The sequence below is a fragment of the Rattus norvegicus genome, chromosome 1, assembly GCF_021556685.1.
Source record: "Rattus norvegicus strain SHRSP/BbbUtx chromosome 1, alternate assembly SHRSP_T2T, whole genome shotgun sequence".
Lineage (NCBI taxonomy): Eukaryota > Metazoa > Chordata > Mammalia > Rodentia > Muridae > Rattus > Rattus norvegicus.
Window position 1 is genome coordinate 172259740 of NC_141534.1, and position 19404 is coordinate 172279143.

General features: G+C 38.9%; 1 protein-coding gene across 1 annotated transcript; it reads left to right on the forward strand.

Annotated features, from left to right (window-relative positions):
• Nucleotides 1–17734: 17734 nt before the first annotated feature.
• Or56b6b (olfactory receptor family 56 subfamily B member 6B) lies at nt 17735–18700 on the forward strand. The gene is given in 1 exon segment (NM_001000189.1): nt 17735–18700. A coding segment is annotated over 1 exon segment (966 nt).
• Nucleotides 18701–19404: the final 704 nt, after the last annotated feature.

Here is a 19404-nt window from a genome sequence, read left to right on the forward strand (position 1 = left end):
TCTGTATTCTTCTACATGTTGACCTTCAGTTGAACCAGCACCATTTGCTGAAAATGCTATCTTTTTTCCATAGGATGGTTTTGGCTCCTTTGTCAAAAATCAAGTAACCATAGGTGTCTGGGTTCATTTTTGGGTCTTCAATTCTATTCCACTGGTCTATCTGTCTGTCTCTGTACCAATACCATACAATTTTTATCACTATTGCTCTGTAATACTGCTTGATATCAATCAGGGATAGTGATTCCCCCTGAAGTCCTTTTATTGTTGAGGATAGTTTTAGCTAGCCTGGGTTTTTTGTTATTCCAGATGAATTTGCAAATTGTTCTGTCTAACTCTTTGAAGAACTGGATTGGTATTTTGATGGGGATTGCATTGAATCTGTAGATCGCTTTTGGTAAAATGGCCATTTTTACTATGTTAATCCTGCCGATCCATGAGCATGGAAGATCTTTCCATCTTCTGAGGTCTTCTTCAATTTCTTTCTTCAGAGGCTTGAAGTTCTTATTGTACAGATCTTTTACTTGCTTGGTTAAAGTCACATCGAGGTCCTTTATATTGTTTGGGTCTATTATGAAGGGTGTCATTTCCCTAATTTCTTTCTCGGCTTGTTTCTCTTTTGTGTAGAGGAAGGCTACTGATTTATTTGAGTTAATTTTATACCCAGCCACTTTGCTGAAGTTGTTTATCAGCTTCAGTAGTTCTCTGGTGGAACTTTTGGGATCACTTAAAGATACTATCATATCATCTGCAAATAGTGATATTTTGACTTCTTCCTTACCAATCTGTATCCCCTTGATTTCCTTTTGTTGTCTGATTGCTCTGGCTAGAACTTCAAGAACTATATTGAATAAGTAGGGAGAGAGTGGGCAGCCTTGTCTAGTCCCTGATTTTAGTGGGATTGCTTCAAGTTTCTCTCCATTTAGTTTAATGTTAGCAACTGGTTTGCTGTATATGGCTTTTACTATGTTTAGGTATGGGCCTTGAATTCCTATTCTTTCCAGGACTTTTATCATGAAGGGGTGTTGAATTTTGTCAAATGCTTTCTCAGCATCTAATGAAATGATCATGTGCTCTTGTTCTTTCAGTTTGTTTATATAATGGATCACGTTGATGGTTTTCCATATATTAAGCCATCCCTGCATGCCTGGGATGAAGCCTACTTGATCATGGTGGATGATTGTTTTGATGCGTTCTTGGATTCGGTTTGCCAGAATTTTATTGAGTATTTTTGCGTCGATATTCATAAGAAAAATTGGTCTGAAGTTCTCTTTCTTTGTTGGGTCTTTGTGTGGTTTAGGTATAAGAGTAATTGTGGATTCATAGAAGGAATTCGGTAGTGCTCCATCTGATTCAATTTTGTGGAATAGTTTGGATAATATTGGTATGAGGTCTTCTATGAAGGTCTGATAGAATTCTGCATTAAACCCGTCTGGACCTGGGCTCTTTTTGGTTGGGAGACCTTTAATGACTGCTTCTATTTCCTTAGGAGTTATGGGGTTGTTTAAATGGTTTATCTGTTCCTGATTTAACTTCGGTACCTGGTATCTGTCTAGGAAATTATCCATTTCCTGCAGATTTTCAAGTTTTGTTGAATATAGGCTTTTGTAGTAAGATCTGATGATTTTTTGAATTTCCTCTGATTCTGTAGTTATGTCTCCCTTTTCATTTCTGATTTTATTAATTTGGACACACTCTCTGTGTCCTCTCGTTAGTCTGGCTAAGGGTTTATCTATCTTGTTGATTTTCTCAAAGAACCAACTTTTGGTTCTGTTGATTCTTTCTATGGTCCTTTTTGTTTCTACTTGGTTGATTTCAGCTCTGAGTTTGATTATTTCCTGCCTTCTACTCCTCCTGGGTGTATTTGCTTCTTTTTGTTCTAGAGCTTTTAGGTGTGCTGTCAAGCTGCTGACAGATGCTCTCTCCTGTTTCTTTCTGCAGGCACTCAGAGCTATGAGTTTTCCTCTTAGCACAACTTTCATTGTGTCCCAGAAGTTTGGATATATTGTACCTTCATTTTCATTAAATTCTAAGAAGTCTTTAATTTCTTTCTTTATTTCTTCCTTGACCAGGTTATCATTGAGTAGAGCATTGTTCAACTTCCACGTATATGTGGGCGTTCTTCCCTTATTGTTATCGAAGACCAGCATTAGGCCATGGTGGTCTGATAGCACGCATGGGATTATTTCTATCTTTCTGTACCTGTTGAGGCCCGTTTTTTGACCAATTATATGGTCAATTTTGGAGAAGGTTCCATGAGGAGCTGAGAAGAATGTATATCCTTTTGCTTTAGGATAGAATGTTCTATAAATATCCGTTAAGTCCATTTGGCTCATAACTTCTCTTAGTCTGTCTACGTCTCTGTTTAATTTCTGTTTCCATGATCTGTCCATTGATGAGAGTGGGGTGTTGAAATCTCCCACTATTATTGTATGAGATGCAATGTGTGTTTTGAGCTTTAGTAAGGTTTCTTTTACGTACGTAGGTGCCCTTGTATTTGGGGCATAGATATTTAGGATTGAGAGTTCATCTTGGTGGATTTTTCCTTTGATGAATATGAAGTGTCCTTCCTTATCTTTTTTGATGACTTTTAGTTGAAAATTGATTTTATTTGATATTAGAATGTCTACTCCAGCTTGCTTCTTCTGACCATTTGCTTGGAAAGTTGTTTTCCAGCCTTTCACTCTGAGGTAGTGTCTGTCTTTGTCTCTGAGGTGTGTTTCCTGTAGGCAGCAGAATGCAAGGTCCTCGTTGCGTATCCAGTTTGTTAATCTATGTCTTTTTATTGGGGAGTTGAGACCATTGATGTTGAGAGATATTAAGGAATAGTGATTATTGCTTCCTGTTATATTCATATTTGGATGTGAGGTTTTTTTTGTGTGTGCTTTTCTTCTCTTTGTTTTGTTGCCAAGATGATTAGTTTCTTGCTTCTTCTAGGGTGTAGCTTGCCTCCTCATGTTGGGCTTTACCATTTATTATCCTTTGTAGTGCTGGATTTGTAGAAAGATTTTGTGTAAATTTGGTTTTGTCATGGAATATCTTGGTTTCTCCATCTATGTTAATTGAGAGTTTTGCTGGATACAGTAACCTGGGCTGGTATTTGTGTTCTCTTAGGGTCTGTATGACATCTGTCCAGGATCTTCTGGCTTTCATAGTCTCTGGCAAAAAGTCTGGTGTGATTCTGATAGGTCTGCCTTTATATGTTACTTGACCTTTTTCCCTTACCGCTTTTAATATTCTTTCTTTATTTTGTGCATTTGGTGTTTTGACTATTATGTGAAGGGAGGTGTTTCTTTTCTGGTCCAATCTATTTGGAGTTCTGTAGGCTTCTTGTATGCTTATGGGTATCTCTTTCTTTAGGTTAGGGAAGTTTTCTTCTATGATTTTGTTGAAGATATTTACTGGTCCTTTGATCTAGGAGTCTTCACTCTCTTCTATACCTATTATCCTTAGGTTTGATCTTCTCATTGAGTCCTGGATTTCCTGTATGTTTTGGACCAGTAGCTTTTTCCGCTTTACATTATCTTTGACAGTTGAGTCGATGATTTCTATGGAATCTTCTGCTCCTGAGATTCTCGCTTCTATCTCTTGTATTCTGTTGGTGATGCTTGTATCTTCGGCTCCTTGTCCCTTCCTTTGGTTTTCTATATCCAGGGTTGTTTCCATGTGTTCTTTCTTGTCTGCTTCTATTTCCATTTTTAATTCCTTCAATTGTTTGATTATGTTTTCCTGAAATTCTTTCAGGGATTTTTATGATTCCTCTCTGTAGGCTTCTACTTGTTTATTTATGTTTATTTCTCTAAGGGAGTTTTACATGCCGTTCTTGAAGTCCTCCAGCATCATGATTAAATATGATTTTGAATCTAGATCTTGCTTTTCTGGTGTGTTTGGATATTCTGTGTTTGCTTTGGTGGGAAAATTGGGCTCCGATGATGCCATGTAGTCTTGGTTTCTGTTGCTTGGGTTCCTGCGCTTGCCTCTCGCCATCAGATTATCTCTAGTGTTACTTTGTTCTGCTATTTCTGACAGTGACTAGACTGTCCTATAAGCCTGTGTGTCAGGAGTGCTGTAGACCTGTTTTCCTGTTTTCTTTCAGCCAGTTATGGGAACAGAGTGTTCTCCTTTTGGGCGTGTAGTTTTTCCTATCTACAGGTCTTCAGCTGTTCCTGTGGGCCTGTGCCCTGAGTTCACCAGGCAGGTCACTTGGAGCAGAAAAGTTGGTCTTATCTGTGGTCCTGAGGCTCAGCTTTGCTCGTGGGATGTTACTTATGAGCTCTCCGTGGGGGTAGCCACCAGGAGGACCTGCGCTGCCCTTTCCGGGAGCCCCCGTGCACCAGAGTCCCTGATGGCATTTGTTGTTTTCCTCTGGAGTCAGCGATGTGGGCAGAGTGTAGTCTCTTCTGGTTTCCCAGGCCTGTCTGCCTCTGAAGGTTTAGCTCTCCCTCCCATGGGATTTGGGTGCAGAGAACTGTTTATCCAGTCGGTCCCTTCAGGTTCCGGCGGTGTCTCAGACCGATGATTGATTTCTTATACCTATTTTTGCCCTCAGCTCCCTGATATGATTTATTAGGAATTGCTGATGAGTAGGTATGCATTTTGAGGATTTAAGTTAGATATAAATAATTTTATATAAAAGATTATATTTGTGATTCCCTTAAGATTTTTACAAGATTGCCTTTAAATTAAATAATAAAATGGTTAATCCTTTCTTTGTAACCATACCTTGCTGCCTACCAGTAAGGGAAACTGGCTGGTAAACTCCCTTGCTTGCTTGCTCTTTGTTAATCTATAAGAAGTTGCTTAGTTACAAATGTATAAGGGTTTGGGGGAATAATTTGTTTTCTTTACCTGTACTACATAATGTTATATCTTATAATAGTATTGGAAAACACATTGTTTTGTCATAACCATTTAGTAGAAGAAAACTAAAATGTAATAACAGTGTCATTTCATACCACTTGAAAGATTTTGCTGGGATATATAAGCCTTGGAAGAAAGAATAAAGTATGGGGATTGAAGCATCCCTCAACTATGTGTATGTGTAAGGTTTGAAGGTTTGTGTGAGTGGAAGGTTGGAGCATTGTTCCTTCCATCCATCAACCAAGATTGTATGTATGTATGTATGTATGTATGTATGTATGTATGTAAATATGTATGTGTGTATTTATGTATATATAGACATTTTTAGGTATGTATGTACGTACATATGTATATACAGCATGTCTAGGTGTGTTTGGAGCTTTCATCATCCAACAATTGTGGGTATGTATGTATATGTATGTATGTATGTGTGAAATGTTTGGAGCATGCTCACATGAGCTTTGCTCTAACCATTCCATGTGTGAATAACGTGTATATGTCTGTCTGTGGAACAGTAGGAATGTATGTATGTGAGTATGTATGTATGCATGCATGTCTGTGTATAATGTATGTCTGTATGTATGAAATTATTGGACTCTTAATTCTATTTCATCAACTCAGTGTGTGTGTGTGTGTGTGTGTGTGTGTGTGTGTGTGTGTGTGTGAATTGTCTCTCTTTCCTTCTCTTTCTTGCCAGACCTAAGGAGTTGAAAGATGTTCTGCTGGCAACAGGGAGTGCTAGCACCAGTAAATTAAGCTTTGCTCCCTAAGAAAAAAAATGTCTGCTGAGTAATTTCTGTAATCGTTGGCTACCTTTGGCAGCAACTACTACAGGTATCTTACTTAACCCACCCCAATCAATTGCTCTAAGCACTGACCACCAAGAGTTGCCTGCCTCAGTTTTTTTCCACAATATGGATAACAATGCCAGTCATTAGGAAGAAAATAATAAGATATTGCAAGGAAAAGCAATAGTGTACAGAATCCAGAAGAAATTCTATCTGCTTTTTCTACATTCTTCTTCTCTTGTACAATAATGTACTCCTATCTCATCTTCCACTCCCTCGACTCCTTCCAGTCCTCCCTAAAACGGCACTCCCCAGAACCACAGTCCCTCTATTTCCCTTCAAAAACAGTAAAACACAAAAGTTTCAATCACTGTTCCTCTTTAAAATAGAAAAATATCCCTGTGAAAAACTGAATATTCTCTTTTGAGAAGATTCAATTCTTCGAAAAGATCAAATGATTCAATTTCTACAATGTCATCGGCCAAATGTACCCTTACATAACAATAATTTAAAGAGTAACTTATAGAAACAGGAAACTCTGGACATAGCCATGGCCTCTGGTCCCAGATACAGATTCTTCCATTCATGAGGAAAACAAAGACACCAGCAGCAATTCTACATCACTGTAAATGACAGTACTTTCAAACCCTCTTCAAGACACACTCAACACAACTAACTAGGAATAGATGAATAGGGTTTATTTCTTCAGTTCACAAACTCTTGAATTAATTTTCCCTGGAGCTCTATAAAGAATAAAGGAAAGTATTTTTAAAAAGTCAACTTGACTTGAACTTCTCTAGTGAAATTCAAAAGTCCAATGGAGCCTGATAGTTCACTGACACCATAAAGAAAAATAGAAGTTCTATAGGAAAGTGATGCTTGGCAGGAACAGAGAACTAAAAGACTAAATTTGTTTGTTGCCTATTTAAATATCCAAGTATGAGTAACAAAGGCAAAGTACTGGAACAGGACAATTTGTGTACAGTAGGAGAATTTCTGACACAATACCATGGCAATTCCATAGACTCTTCAAAAAGAAGAACTGGGGGGCTGGGGATTTAGCTCAGTGGTAGAGCGCTTACCTAGGAAGCGCAAGGCCCTGGGTTCGGTCCCCAGCTCTGAAAAAAAAAATAAAAATAAATAAAAATAAAAAGAAGAACTGTGCCAGTAATTTGGAAGCCAAAAGATAGACTATTGACTCCCATGGAGTTGGATCCTCTTTTCTATCGAAGAGTGAGTTGGATAGCATGGCCATCCCCTGTGAATAAGGCAAAACTTGACCTGTGAGTTTATTTGACATTCTTCAATCATACTAAGACTAAGCTAATGATGCCCAGTCACTCTCAGCTGGTTCTGTTGTTTCATGTCTCTGGTAAGGCAGAGGTATCAGAATAGAAAAGCATGTGTGAGAATAGAGAGAGTGGAAGAGGTTTAAGGACAAGACCCTTCAAGTCCATGCTCCTAATGACCTAAGTCTTTTAACTAGGCACCATTTCCTAAGAGCTCATGTGACTATGAATTTATCAATAGATTAAGGTGTTGATGATGTTAGTACTTTCATAATCCAATTGCCTCAATATTGTCACAAGCTAGGGACCATACCTTAATCATATAAGCCTTTCCAGAAGAATCTTGGTATCTTAACTATAATATTTTATGCCTCAACACAAAAGGCCCATGTCCATCTCATGATGCAAAAATGCATGTACTGCTAAGTGCATAGACCTTCATGAGTTCTTGAAGTCTCAATATTTCCACATTTCTCAAAGTTCCAAGTACACCTTGAGACTTAAGGTGTACTTTCTGTAAGCCCAAAAGAAAGGAAGAAAGAAAAGAAAGAAAGACAGAGAGAGAGAGAGAGAGAGAGAGAAATTAAGTTATGCTTTTCCAAAATCCAATTATATTTTACAAACACTCTCACTCCAGAAGGGAGGGACAAGACCAGACCAAAACCCACCAAATAAAGGGCTAAGGTCAGAATCCATGTCCATCATCAAGGGCACATGATGCTGTGCTATAAATTCAAAAAAAACTGAGAGGGGCTCATTCATATGACTTTCCTGGGTATAGTCCACAGAGCATCTCTCTTGGGCTAGTTCTGCTTACTAAAGAATTTTCTTTCCACTACTGTACAGTAATCAAACATCATGTAACATATCCTACTTCTGTTTAAATTTTTAAAAAGCCTTTATCTCTAACACAGCAAAATGTTTTACAATAAAAACAATCATGAGTGCATACCATGTGTGTTCTTTTGTGGTTGGGTTACCTCATTCAGGATGACATTTTCAAGTTCCATCCATTTGCCTAAGAATTTGATAAAGTCATTGTTTTTAAAAGCTGAGACATACTCCACGGTGTAAATATACCACATTTTCTTTTTTTTTTTTTTTTTTTTTTTAGAAACTAGTATCTACTCGTGCTATTTATTTTTTTTTTATTAACTTGAGTATTTCTTATATACATTTCGAGTGTTATTCCCTTTCCCGGTTTCCGGGCAAACATCCCCCTCCCCCCCCCTTCCTTATGGGTGTTCCCCTCCCAACCCTCCCCCCATTGCCGCCCTCCCCCCATAGACTAGTTCACTGGGGGTTCAGTCTTAGCAGGACCCAGGGCTTCCCCTTCCACTGGTGCTCTTACTAGGATATTCATTGCTACCTATGGGGTCAGAGTCCAGGGTCAGTCCATGTATAGTCTTTAGGTAGTGGCTTAGTCCCTGGAAGCTCTGATTGCTTGGCATTGTTGTACTTTTGGGGTCTCGAGCCCCTTCAAGCTCTTCCAGTTCTTTCTCTGATTCCTTCAATAGGGGACCTATTCTCAGTTCAGTGGTTTGCTGCTGGCATTCGCCTCTTATACCACATTTTCTATATTCATTCCTCTGTTGAAGAATATCTAGGTTCTTTCCAGCTTCTGGATACTATATATAAGGCTGCTATAAACAGAGTGGAGCATGTGTCCTTGTTATATTTTGTAGCATTATTTAGATATAAGCCCAGGAGTGGCATTGCTGGGTCCTTAGGTAGTACTATGTCTAATTATGTGAAGAACAGCCCCAATGTTCTCCACAGTGGTTGTAGAAGCTTGCAATCCCACCAACAATGGAGGAGTGTTCCTCTATCTCCACATCCTCACCAGCATCTGCTGTCGCCTAACTTTTTGATCTAAACCACTCTGACTGATGTGAGGTGGAATCTCACGGTTGTTTTCATTTGCCTTTCCCTGATGACTAAGAATATTGAACATTTCTTTAGGAGCTTCTCAGCCATTTGATATTCCTAAGCTGAGAATTATTTATCTCTGTACCCCATTTTTAATATGGTTATATGTTTCTATGAGTCTAACTTTTTGAGTTCTTTGTATATATTGGATATTAGCTGTCTATTGGATGTAGGATTGGTAAAGGTCTTTTCCCAATTTGTTGGTTGTCATATATACTCACTGATAAGTGGATATTAACACAAAAGCTCAGAATATCCAAGATACAATTCACAGACCACGTGAAGCGAAGCAGAAGGAGGAGGAGGAGGAGGAGGAGGAGGAGAGGAAGAAGAAGAGGAAGAAGAAGAAGAAGAAGAAGAAGAAGAAGAAGAAGAAGAAGAAGAAGAAGAGGAGGAGGAGGAGGAGGAGGAGGAGGAGGAGGAGGAGGAGGAGGAGGAGGAGGAGGAGGAGAGGAAGAAGAAGAGGAGGAGGAAGAAGAAGAAGAAGAAGAAGAAGAAGAAGAAGAAGAAGAAGAAGAAGAAGAAGAAGAAGAAGAAGAAGAAGAAGAAGAAGAAGAAGAAGATGACGACGACGACCAAAGCATGGATGCTTCATAGAAGGGGGAACAAAATTGTCACAGGAGGAAAAACAGAGACAAAGTGTGGAATAGAGTCTGAAGAGAAGGCCATACAGAGACTACCCTACCATGGGATGCATCTCATATACAGTTACCAAACTCCGAAAATATTGCAAATACCAAGAAGTACATGCTGACAGGAGCCTTATATACCTGTCTTCTGAGAGGCTCTGCTAGTGCCTGACAAATACAGAGGTGGATGTGCTCAGCCAACCATTGTACTGATCACATGGTCCACAATGGAAGAGTTAGAAAAAGGACTGAAGGAGCTGAAGGGGTTTGCAATCCATAGTAAGAACAATAAGACCAACCAACCAGAACCTCTCCCCCACAGTATTCCAGGTGAAGGAACCACCCACAAAAGTGTAGACATGAGAGACCCATGGCTCCTTCTGAATATGTAGCAAAGGATGTCCTTTTCAGGCATCAGTTGGAGGGGCATGGGATAGGGGGTTACCAGAGGGGAAGCCATGAAAGAGGATAACATCTGAAAGGTAAATAAAGAAAATATCCAAAAAAAAGGAAAAAAAAGTCATGAGGATTGCTAATTACACACAAAAATCTATGATCTATCAAGCTTTTACATTACCTAGCATGCTTGTATCAGTCTTTAGTATTTTATAACTTAAAGTATTAAGTATTATTACTTATTAATGCTTATGATTGAGTACTAATAAAGTAAAGATATTATTACTTTTTCTTTACACTACATTCATTAACATGTCACAGTCTAACCTCCCACAGTTCCTCATATCATTCTTCATCACAACTGTCTTTAAGAGGAAGGTCTCAAGTCTATGTGGTATAAAGTGCATCTTCTCCCACTGAGGCCAGAACAGGCAGTTTTGTGCTATAAATGAGTCAGGGACTTGGACCAGCTCCTCTATGCTGCCTTGTTGGTGGTTCAGTATCTGAAAGATCTCAGGGGTCCAGGAGAGTTGCAACTGCTGATCTTCCTGTGGGTTTTCTCTCCTACTCAGCTCTTTCAATCCTGCCCCTATTTCAACCCCAGGTGTGCCCGACATCAGTACAGTGGTTGGGAGAAAGTATCCTCATCTGTCTCAGTCAGTTGCTTATTGGATCACTTGGAGGACCGCCATGCTAGGCTCCTGTCTGTAAGCACACCATATCATCGGTAATAGTGTCAGGCCTTGAAGCCTCCCCTTGAGACAGAGGTTCAGAGTTTATTAAAAAGATCAGGCCACACCCATATGAATCATTGGTTTGATTGTCCTTATGAAGTACATGAAGGATAACCCAACGTAATGACGTCCATAGTCTTTCAAAAAACATCCTTTCTCATTAAATATCTCAGCCCTTTTGCAGGAGTGTCTTGGTCTCTCAATCATCTGGAACACGTTTTCTTCTCTGAAAGCTTACAAACTTAAAAGTATGATGCAGATATATTTCAGCACTATCGCATATATCAACTTGTGCTGTTTGTATAAAAGATACCATGGTTATTGTACCATAGCACAATTCTTTAATCAACATATGTTGTTTTTTGAGTCCATGCCAGAGCAGATGAGAGGAAATAGTTTGAGCTGAATGAATAAACAGTCACAAGGGAGTATAAACCCCTGATCCATGCCATTTTAAACTAGAACATTGTCAGTGTATTTATACAGTGGGATACTATAAGGCATACCACAGTTAGACCTGAATTGGAATTAATCACTCGTCTTCTTCAATTTAAAACAATATCACATTGTCTCTAAGACATGTGTGTTTACTTGATTTGTCCCCTCTGACAATAGAGACTTGGACTCTGTATTGTCAAGCTGATAATTAACTTGTAATGCAGGTAATAAGCTTAACAGCATTATTATTTACACACCACCAGTTTAATTCTTTCCTTAGGATAAGTAAGTCAAAATATCACTATTTGCACAGAAAATAACAGTATATTTAAGTGAACCCAAAAGTTCCACCAGAACTACTAAGGCTGATAAACAACTTCAGCAAAGTGGCTGGATAAAAAATTAACTCAAACAAATCAATAGCCTCCCTCTACTCAAAGGATAAAGAAGCTGAGAAAGAAATTAGGAAAATGACACCCTTGACAATAGTCACGAATAACATAAAATACCTCAGTATGACTCTAACCAAGCAAGTGAAAAGTCTGTACAACAAGAACTTCAAGCTTCTGAAGAGAGAAATTGAAGAAGACTTCAGAAGACGGAAAGAACTCCATGAATTGGCAGGATTAATATAATAAAAATGGCCATTTTGCCAAAAGCAATCTACAGATTCAATGCAATCGCCATTGAAATTCCTACTCAATTCTTCATAGAGTTAGAAAAAACAATTTGCAAATTCATTTGGAATAACAAAAAACCATAATAGCAAAAACTAACCTCAATAATATAAGAACTTCTGGGAGAATCACCATACCTGACCTCAAGCTGTATTAGAGAGCAAGAGTAATTTAAAAAAAAACTGCATGGTATTGTTACAGAGACAGAAAGGTAGATCAATGGAATGCTATTGAAGACCCAAAAATAAAACTAAACACCTATGGTCACTTGATCTTTGACAAAGGAGCTAAGATCATCCAACAGAAAAAAAGATAGAATTTTCAACTAATGTTGCTGGTTCAACTAGAAGTCAGCATGTAGAAGAAGGCAAATCCATCCATTCTTATTCCCGATACAAACCTGAAGTCCAAGTGGATAAAGGACCTCCATATAAAAACAGATATAAGAAAAAGTGAGAAAGAGTCTCGATCACATGGGCACTGGGAAAAACTTCCTGAACAGAACTCCAATCGCTTATGCTCTAATATCAAGAATTGACAAATGGGACCTCATAAAACTACAAAGCTTCTGTAAGGGAAAGGACAAAACAGCAACCAAAAGATTGGGAAAAGATCTTTACCAGCCCTACATCTGATGGAGGGCTAATATCTAATATATACAAAGAACTCAAGAAGTTAGACTCCAAGAAACAAATAACACTACTAAAAAATGAGTTACAGAGCTAAACAAAGAATTCTCAGCGAAGGAATATCGAATGGCTAAGAGTTACCTGAAGAAATGTTCAACATACTTAGTTATCAGGGAAATGCAAATCGAAACAACACTGAGATTACACCTCACAACAGTCAGAATGACTAAGATCAAAAACGCAGGTGACAACAGATGCTGGCAAGGATGTGAAGAAAGAGAAACACTCCTCCATTGATGGTGGGATTGCAAGCTGGTACAACCACTCTGGAAATCAGTCTGGAGGTTCCTCAGAAAATTGGACATTGACCTACCTGAGGACCCAACTATACCTCTCTTGGGCATATACCCAAAAGATGCCCCAACATATAACAAAGACACATGCTCCTCTATGTTTATAGCAGACTTATTTATAATAGCCAGAAGCTGGAAAGAACCCAGATGCCCTTCAACAGAGGAATGGATATAGAAAATGTGGTACATCTACACAATTGAATACTACTCAGCTATCAAGAACAATGACTTCATGAAATTTACAGGCAAATGGATGGAACTTGAAAATGTCATCCTGAGTGAGGTAGCCCATTAACAAAAAAAAAAAAAAAAACAAAAAACAAAAAACACATGCATTCACTGATAAGTGGATATTAGCCCAAAAGCTAGAATTACCCAAGATATAATCCACGGACCACACAAACATTAAGAAGAAGAACAACCAAAGTCCTTCTTTAAAGATGTTTGAGTCCTTCTTTAAAAGGGGAATAAGAATATTCATAGAGGGAGATAGGGAGACCAAGATTGGAACAGATACTAAAGGAATGACCTTTCAGATACTGCCCCACATGGGGATTCAGCACATAATGTATATGTGGGGGGGGGGGTGTGCATTCATGTATGTATGTATGTATGTATGTAGGTAGGTATGTATGTGTGTATGTATGTATGTATGTATGTATGTATGTATGTATGTATATGCATATAGCCGCCAAACCTAGACAATACAATGAAGACAAGAAGTGCATGCGAACAGGAGCGTGATATAGCGGTCTCCTGAGAGGCTAAGCTATAACATGGCAAATACATAGGCGATGCTAACAGCAAACCGTTGAGCAGAGAACGGGTCCCAATATAAAGAGTTAGAGAAAGGATTGAAGGAGTTAGAGGGGCTTGCAACCACATAAGAAAAATAATACCAACCAACCAGAGCTCCCAGGGACTAAAGCAGTACCCAAAGACTACACAAGAACAGACCCATGGCTCCAGCTGCACATGCAGCATAGGATGGCCTTGTTGGGTACCAATGGGAGGAGAAGCTCTTGGTACTGCCAAGGCTGGACCCCCAGTGTAGTGGACTGTCAGGGAAGAAAGGGGGTGGTTGGGAAGGAGGAACACCATCATAAAAGAAGGGAGAGAGGGGATGGATTAGTGGGCTTAGGCAAAGAAACCAGCAAAGGGAATAATATTTGAAATGTAAATAAATAAATCCAGAAAAATTGCTTCAGAAACGAACATGTTACAGGTCTCTATTGATATTTGCATTTGTGCCATTGGCATATATACCAATTGAAAACCAGGATAAGTACCTATCCCAACCAGAAAATATCAGTACATGCTGCGAGACCATATAACACACTAGCTAGTTCCACAATAGTCTGGACAGAAGGCTAAAGTAGCCACACATTTCTTGTTGTCACTGCTAATCATCACATCAACATTGGATTTAAAAATCAGACAAGGATTACATCTGTCTATCTACACTTGCTTCCCATCACTAGACCAACTTCCTGACTACTCATCTAAGAACCCCAGAAGACTCCTCTGAAAGTAGGTTAGAGTATCAATGTGTTGATTCTAGTGTACCTCTGAATTCACCAGTATTCTGATGAGCATCAACAAGAACGTCACCAAAATCAAACAAATTTGTTGTATTAAGCACTAACATCCTGGGGTTTATTGCTTTTATTCTGTCATTCAAAGTTCATTTCACACAACATCAACTTTGACCAAAGCATATGTATATTCCATCCCATTATACACTTGTCATAGAACTCCACTGAAGGCATAAAGAATTTGAGTCCATTTTAAAGATCTATTTACTTTGTGTATAAAGGTTTTTACCTACATATATGACTATACAACACTTAAGTACATGTCTGCTGCCAGTGAACAACATCAGATCCCCTGTAACTGGAGTTAGAGATGGTTGTAGGCCAACATCTGGTTGCTGGGAATTGAACCCAAGTCCTGTAAAAAAGCAATCAGTCCTCTTAAATACTGAGTCATCTGTCCAGCAAGCCATCACCAAGCACAGTAGAGCAAATTCATTTCTTTTCAAAATAGATTGGTTGGTGAAAATTACCAAAAAGAACAGCCTTTACAAAGACAGATTAGTGCTTCTGACAAAGAATATAATCTCATTGTTCTTTATTCCAATTTCACCTTCGAAATTGTCATAAAAGAAAGGAAATAATCTTCAGCGTTTTGAGTCCTTTACCAAGGACAATGCTTAGGTTAAGACAAAGGAAATGACTGTGAGATTTAAAAGTCAGTAGAACACAAATAAGTAGAAGAATGTAGGGTGTGTTTTTAGAAGAAATGTTAACTAATGATAACAGTGATCTTAACATAACCCTATAACTAGGAGAGAGATCGATGAGACTGGCATGGATTCCCTCAGGAAACTGGAGTGAAAAGTAGTCTTACAGGCTGCTCCTGGCACCAGGGCTACATGCCAGAGAGCACTTTAGTCTTATTCCCATAGCAACCTGTGAAGCATGGGACTCACGCTTACGGATAGAATAAAAAGGGCCCAAGAATCAGCACCTCACAAGCAGGAGACTTAGGGAGTTATGTAAGCCCCAGACTTCAGGGCTGAGGAGTGAGAGAAGGGAAGTGTCCAGGATGGTAGGATGAGCACAGGTACTGTAGCATGGAAAGCAGAAGCTGCTGCAGGGCCCTGTAACAGGAAGCCTCATCACACGCTCCTGATGGGTGAGTAAGCCAGGGAAGGGGCTGCAGGTTCAGAGGGGAAGGACAGAGTCCTGGTCTCTGAGAGGTGAGGCAGCAGAGTCCCTGTCCTGTAGGTCAACCCTAGTCTCTGACTACAGTCCTCATCTCTGGCTTCCACAATTGCTTTTCTCTTTTCTTTCCTCTTAATTCCTTTCCTTATCTTTTCTCTTGTTTTTAAAATTTGTTCTCTTCAATACTTGCCTTCTCTCAGGACTGGGAACTGTGATCAGAAAGCAAGAGAGAAATGAGGCTGACGTCTAGACTGAGCAGTGAGTGACAGACAAGGTGACTTGTAGTAAAGTATACCAGCTTCCCCAGAACAATAACACCAGAAGAGGGCATCGGATCTCTTTACAGATGGTTGTGAGCCACCATGTGGTTGCTGGGAATTGAACTCAGGACCTCTGGAAGAGTAGTCGGGTGCTCTTAACTGCTGAGCCATCTCTCCAGCCCTAGAACAATAACAATAAATTCCAGACTATTGTTTTATATTTGATAAAAGATATATAGTGTCAAAGACAATTTTTAATATGAATTCAATCAAATCCTAATGAATTCCAATTAACATAAATTCAAAACTTGATTTACAAGTGCTCATTATGGCATTGTTTTACACTGATATTCTGTCCATGAATTGAAACCATTACTTTGACACATGAAAATAGAATAAAGGGAAATAAATATTATAAATACTTGAGAAGAAGAAAAATACATTTTTGTGCAACTTTGTTTCATGTAGAAAAGAAATATTGTAGAGAATGTACTAATGAGAAATGGTAGAAATTAATGATACTTTAGAAAATGGATGATATAAAGGACAAAAAAATTAAAATATAAGGCACTCTTAACCAGCATTAATTGTTTACTTGGGAAAATACAAAATGAACAAAAATCACAGAGCTTTTAAATTGAGAACAATGTTGACATGATCCTGTAATCGGAATCCTTACGATGAAGAGGCAGGAGGATCTGGCATTTCAAGTCATCTTAGGATAGAGTCAACTTGAGACCTGTTTGAATTATATGAGCATCTATAACAAAAAGTAAATTAGAAAATAGAAGCAGTAATGCTTATTACACTTGATGTATACAAAATTAAATAACAAAAATGAGAATAATAAAGATCAACACAACAGTACATAACATAGATAAAAATCGTATTTGCTTTAAAAGATCGCAAGATATTAATAATTATAAGAACATCACAACACAGCATCCTGAAGCTTTATTTTTTACTACTTGTGTGCAAGTATGAGTGTATATTTGTGCACATATGCGTGGGAGTGAGATAAGAGGCCACAAAGAGTCAAGTCCACTGGAGCTGGAATCATAGAGGTTCATGAGCCCAGACATGAGTGAGCACTGAGAACTCAGTTACAGTCTGAAGAGGACCAAGCATTCTTGTCCACAGAGAACTCTCTCAAGCTCCCAGTGCACAGTTTTACTGTGAATGTTAAAGGATGTAACTAAGACAACAAATGGTCCATGTTTGTGAATAAAAGACTTGATGCAAAAGTGACACTTCTTTTCCAAAATTCAAACATTTGTAACCACAAACAAAACAATGCTGTTTTATGAATTGACCAAGACTCTCTGAAGTTTGTATGAAAGTGAGTACATGCATGGGAGATTAAACTGAAGAGAACGGTAAAAGGAAGGAAATTTGGTGTCTACTAAGCTTACTGAGCTTTATACAACAATAATCAGAAATAAAGAAAGTGTATACCAAGAACGGAATTGTGCTGTGTGCCAGTGTGTTCATGTTCACACAAATATCTGTTTATGTATGTCTTTACTATATGACATAAGAGGCATAATAATCATTTGATGAGGAACCAGAACCTATGATTCATTATTAAAATAAATTTGGTTAAATAACTCACATTAATAGACAAATGAAATCCATGAAAACTAGTTATGATATAAAGAAAAAACTCAACTATTAAGAATTAATAGCATTTCTGAACTCAATATTGATAAAATTACTCTTCATTGATCATATACATTACTTGTTTCAATAATGCAATATGCAAGTTTTAAATATGTATATAATTAAGTAGACATTTAATAATCTGTAAAAACCACCATAAAGATGTTGGGGAAAAGATAACAAAAACAATCAATGTTTGGGTTTTTTGTACTTATTTGGAATTTTTTCTAAAGGTCTTATTGAGAATTCATATTGTCAAATGACTGTATTATGGGTGAGACATGTATCACTCCTTAAGCCTAAATAACAATAGAATTTTTCTGTTTCATTCAATCTACAGACAGATGCTGAGAACCAGACACTCCATAAAATGGGTACTGCCTTGCATGAAACCAACAGCTCAGACTTCCACGTGACCGAGTTCATTCTGCTGGGATTCCCAGGCATTCATGACTTCCAGCACTGGATCTCCTTGCCTATGGCTCTGCTTTACATTGTAGCTCTTGGTGCCAATATCCTTATCTTGATCACCATCTACTGTGAGCCGAGCCTGCATCAGCCAATGTACCAGTTTCTTGGTATCTTGGCTGCAGTAGATATTGGCTTGGCTACCACCAGCACCCCCAAGATCCTGGCCATCTTGTGGTTTGATGCCAAGACCATCAGCCTCCCTGAGTGTTTTGCTCAAATCTATGCAATCCATACTTTTATGTGCATGGAGTCAAGCATCTTCCTGTGCATGGCAATAGATAGATACGTAGCCATTTGTTATCCCCTCAGGTATCCTTCCATAGTCACTGAAGCTTTTGTAATCAAAGCCACACTGACCATGCTGCTAAGGAACAGCCTGTTATCCATGCCAGTCCCTGTACTAGCTGCCCAGAGACAGTACTGCTCCAGAAATGAAATAGATCACTGCCTTTGCTCTAACTTGGGCGTTATTAGTCTGGCCTGTGATGATATCACTGTTAACAGGTTCTACCAGTTGACCTTGGCCTGGATTATGGTTGGAAGTGACATGATTCTGGTCTGTGCATCATATGCTTTGATTATTTGCTCAGTACTGAGGCTGAACTCCACTGAGGCAATATCTAAGGCCCTCAGTACCTGCAGCTCCCACCTCATTCTCATTTTGTTTTACTACACAGCTATTGTTATATTATCCGTCACTCACCTAGCAGGAAGAAGGGTTCCCCTCATCCCAGTTCTCCTCAATGTGATGCATATTGTCATCCCCCCATCTCTTAACCCAGTGGTATATGCCCTTAGGACACAGGAGCTGAAGGTAGCCTTCCAGAAGGTACTTGGCTTTAGTGAGTATATGTCCAGGAAGTGAACTGTATGGGAAAGAACTCTAAAGGCAGTTTTGCAGAAAAAAGAAAGTATAGACTTTAGCCCCAAAATACATTGTTAAAATTTTATCTCTCCCCGTTTCTAGATCATTGACTCAAGCTCACCTACCATGAGGACTATATTCCATATATAAATTGTCCCTGATGCTTTTCATAAATGTTCCTTCCCACTTCCTATGAGAGCCTATGATGCAGTACTCTGTTTTGTATGTTCTGCATTGGAAATGGACTGGGAAACTGCCAATGTTGACTTGGAAGTTTAAATCTGAGATTTGAATTCAGATAGTATCTTTCTTTTCTCCATCTTTATTAAATTGGGTATTTCTTATTTACATTAAAATTGTTATTACCTTTCCCGATTTCCAAGCAAACATCCCCCAACCCCTCTCCCTCCCCCTCTATATGGGTGTTCCCCTCCCCATCCTCCTCCCATTACCACCCTCCCCGCAACAATCCTGTTCAATGGGGGTTCAGCCTTGGCAGGACCAAGGGCTTCCACTTCCACTGGTGCCCTTACTAGGCTATTCATTGCTACTTATGAGGTTGGAGCACAGGGTCAGTTGATGCATAGTCTTTGGGTAGTGTCTTAGTCCCTGGAAGCTCTGGTCGGTTGGCATTGTTGTTCATATGGGGACTCAAGCCCCTTCAAGCTCTTTCAGTCCTTTCTCTGAATCCTTCAAGGGGGTCC